The following is a 2449-nucleotide window of genomic DNA, read 5'->3' on the forward strand; positions in this document are numbered from 1 at the left end:
AGACTTTTCTTACAAGCCAGAATGAGCCAGAGTGATTCACATTCTAAACTTATGATTTTTGTCTTACAGGTTGCAAATACCAAGAAGGAAACAGTTTTCAAATGGCTAAAGGATGACATTTTGTATGAAACAGAAACATTGCCTGATCTGGAGAAGGGGGTCTGTGAACTACTCATACCAAAGGTATGATGCATTATATAAAAAAAGACATAAGCAGAACAAAATATGTCTTTCAAACAACTTGTAAATTTAGCATAATCTTCTAATTTGCATCTTGAATTACCATGGTTTTTAAAGGAAATCATTAGCATTTATAATATTTTACAGCACAGTATTGATTTTACACAAATGTGGGTTGTGTTTTATTTGTAGTTGTCAAAGAAGGACCAAGGTGAATACAAAGCAACTTTGAAAGATGAAAGAGGTCAAGATGTATCTGTCCTTGAAATAGCTGGCAAAGGTAAAATAAAACCTTCTTTGTTCTACTAAAAAGAAATCTATTTTCCCAACCGGAAAAAATGTATTACGAAGACATAGTCATCTGTATGTTCAGCCATAGTACATATTGTTGCTTTATCATTAGCACATAAGAAAATATGTTTGTTAAAATATATTACTTGCATTCAGAGCTGTTTCAATGTTTTAGAAAAATGTATTATATTACTTAAGGTTTATATGAAATGTCGGTTTAGTCCATCATCATAAGCCAAGTTTTATCCTGTTACTAATGTAGTTAAAATGATTGAAACAGTGATGAACTAATTCAATTAAACATGTAGTTGGATTTATGTTGAGTAAAATGTTCTTGTTCCTTGTTTAAAAAGTGACTAAGTTAGAAGGATTTATTATACACATAAGCCTTTTATGGATAAATATTGCCATTTTAATGTTTCATTTTTCAAAAGAACATCGAGATTTCCTGTATTAATTTAATTAAACATGAAAATGTTGCTTTCTGATAAAATTATACATCATATGGTACATTTCCCTTCTCCCTTTCAGTGTACGATGATATGATTTTGGCAATGAGTAGAGTCTGCGGTAAGTAAATGCCTTCTAATTTTCATGTCATTTGGGGTGCTAAAATAACTATTTCCTGTGATGGGAACTTACCACTGCAAAGGAGGAAGTAATGGAACTGCAGTGCATATCCTTTGATAGACTGTGGATTAAATGGCACAACAGTTATCTGACTGCTTCAGTGATACTTTTTTAGCCATTATATTTAGAAAACCCACTATACATCCTGATTAGTAGCTTCTAATTTGCCAGAGGTGAATTCAGATGAATGCTTTGTGTTTAATTGTTAGCAACATATTTATTACAAATATTGAATAAATAATAATGAAATTTTAAACCTCTGACTTTGGTCATATGCATCAACACATTTTTCAGTTTTGGAAATCATTTTTTTCCTTTCCATGGAAACTGTGAGAACAAAGAAATTGATTACTAATTTGATAATATTTTATTTGTATAGTACATTGTGGTAAGAAATATAAAATTTTATTACTGTGGGCTTTTTAGATATTATCTCATTTGTATTTTCAGTTCAAATACTTAAGGTCAAAAACTATTAAGTGGCTTAAATATGACTTTCAACCTCCTCCAGTCAAGAGTCTAACTAGTACCTAAAATATCTCCTCAGTCCTAAGGTTAAGTGCTATCTCACACAATTTTTGGGGCATTTTGAGAAAATTTTTATGCTTATTTTGTCATTTTTTCTGTGACATAGATTTTATTCTTTTCTGCTTTTCACTTGTCAGATGAATGATGATGTTTAAAATGTGAGTTTCATTATTGATTATCAATGAACCAAATTGTACTATACAGATATGCAAAGCACTTTGTGATGATAATTTAAGTCATTTGAATGGTGGAATAACTTACTACCGCTGAATTATGTTGTATCAAAATATAATGCTCTAAAAGGCACAAGCATTTGAATTGTAATTTCAATGGCTTGGACAAGTGAATGTATATATGAAAGGAACCAAATTAATGCAAAAAGTATTTTTTATCACTTTATTCTCATGTACTATGTACATTGTATTTTGAGTTATACAAAGACAGAAGGAATAGACAGGACTTCTCACATCACTAGATTTTATAACTTTATTCCCTTGGGAAACCAGACACTCTATCTGCTGGAGAGTAGAAGTAAGCATTATGGAATCCACAGTAAGTATATTTGGGAAACAAAACAGATCTTTACAACATGCCAAACACTACATTTCATTAGGTTACTTGTTGTTGTTGTTAGGTCCCGTCAAGTTGGCTCCGACTCCTAGTGACCCTATGTCCAATAGAAAGAAACACTGCCCAGGCCTGCACCATCCTCACAGTCCTTGCCATGTTTGAGGCCATTGCAGCCTGCAAAAAGGACAAAGAGGCCACATGTTTCGACCTCCCCTAACCCTACAAGATGAAGACAGGATTACCAGCAGTA

At 32.2% G+C, this 2449-nt stretch overlaps 1 protein-coding gene across 1 annotated transcript in view; it reads left to right on the forward strand.

The window, feature by feature from the left end:
- Positions 1–2449, forward strand: part of MYOM2 (myomesin 2) — a 164728-nt gene that overhangs the window by 130861 nt on the left and 31418 nt on the right. The window contains exons 28-30 of the mRNA XM_007944429.1: positions 70–183; positions 373–460; positions 1003–1041. Of these exons, the coding sequence (XP_007942620.1) occupies positions 70–183; positions 373–460; positions 1003–1041 (241 nt within the window). The remainder of the gene's footprint in view (positions 1–69; positions 184–372; positions 461–1002; positions 1042–2449) is intronic.

Source organism: Orycteropus afer, unplaced genomic scaffold, assembly GCF_000298275.1.
Source record: "Orycteropus afer afer isolate SDZICR_OR568_19922 unplaced genomic scaffold, OryAfe1.0 scaffold00125, whole genome shotgun sequence".
In the NCBI taxonomy this organism is placed as follows: domain Eukaryota; kingdom Metazoa; phylum Chordata; class Mammalia; order Tubulidentata; family Orycteropodidae; genus Orycteropus; species Orycteropus afer.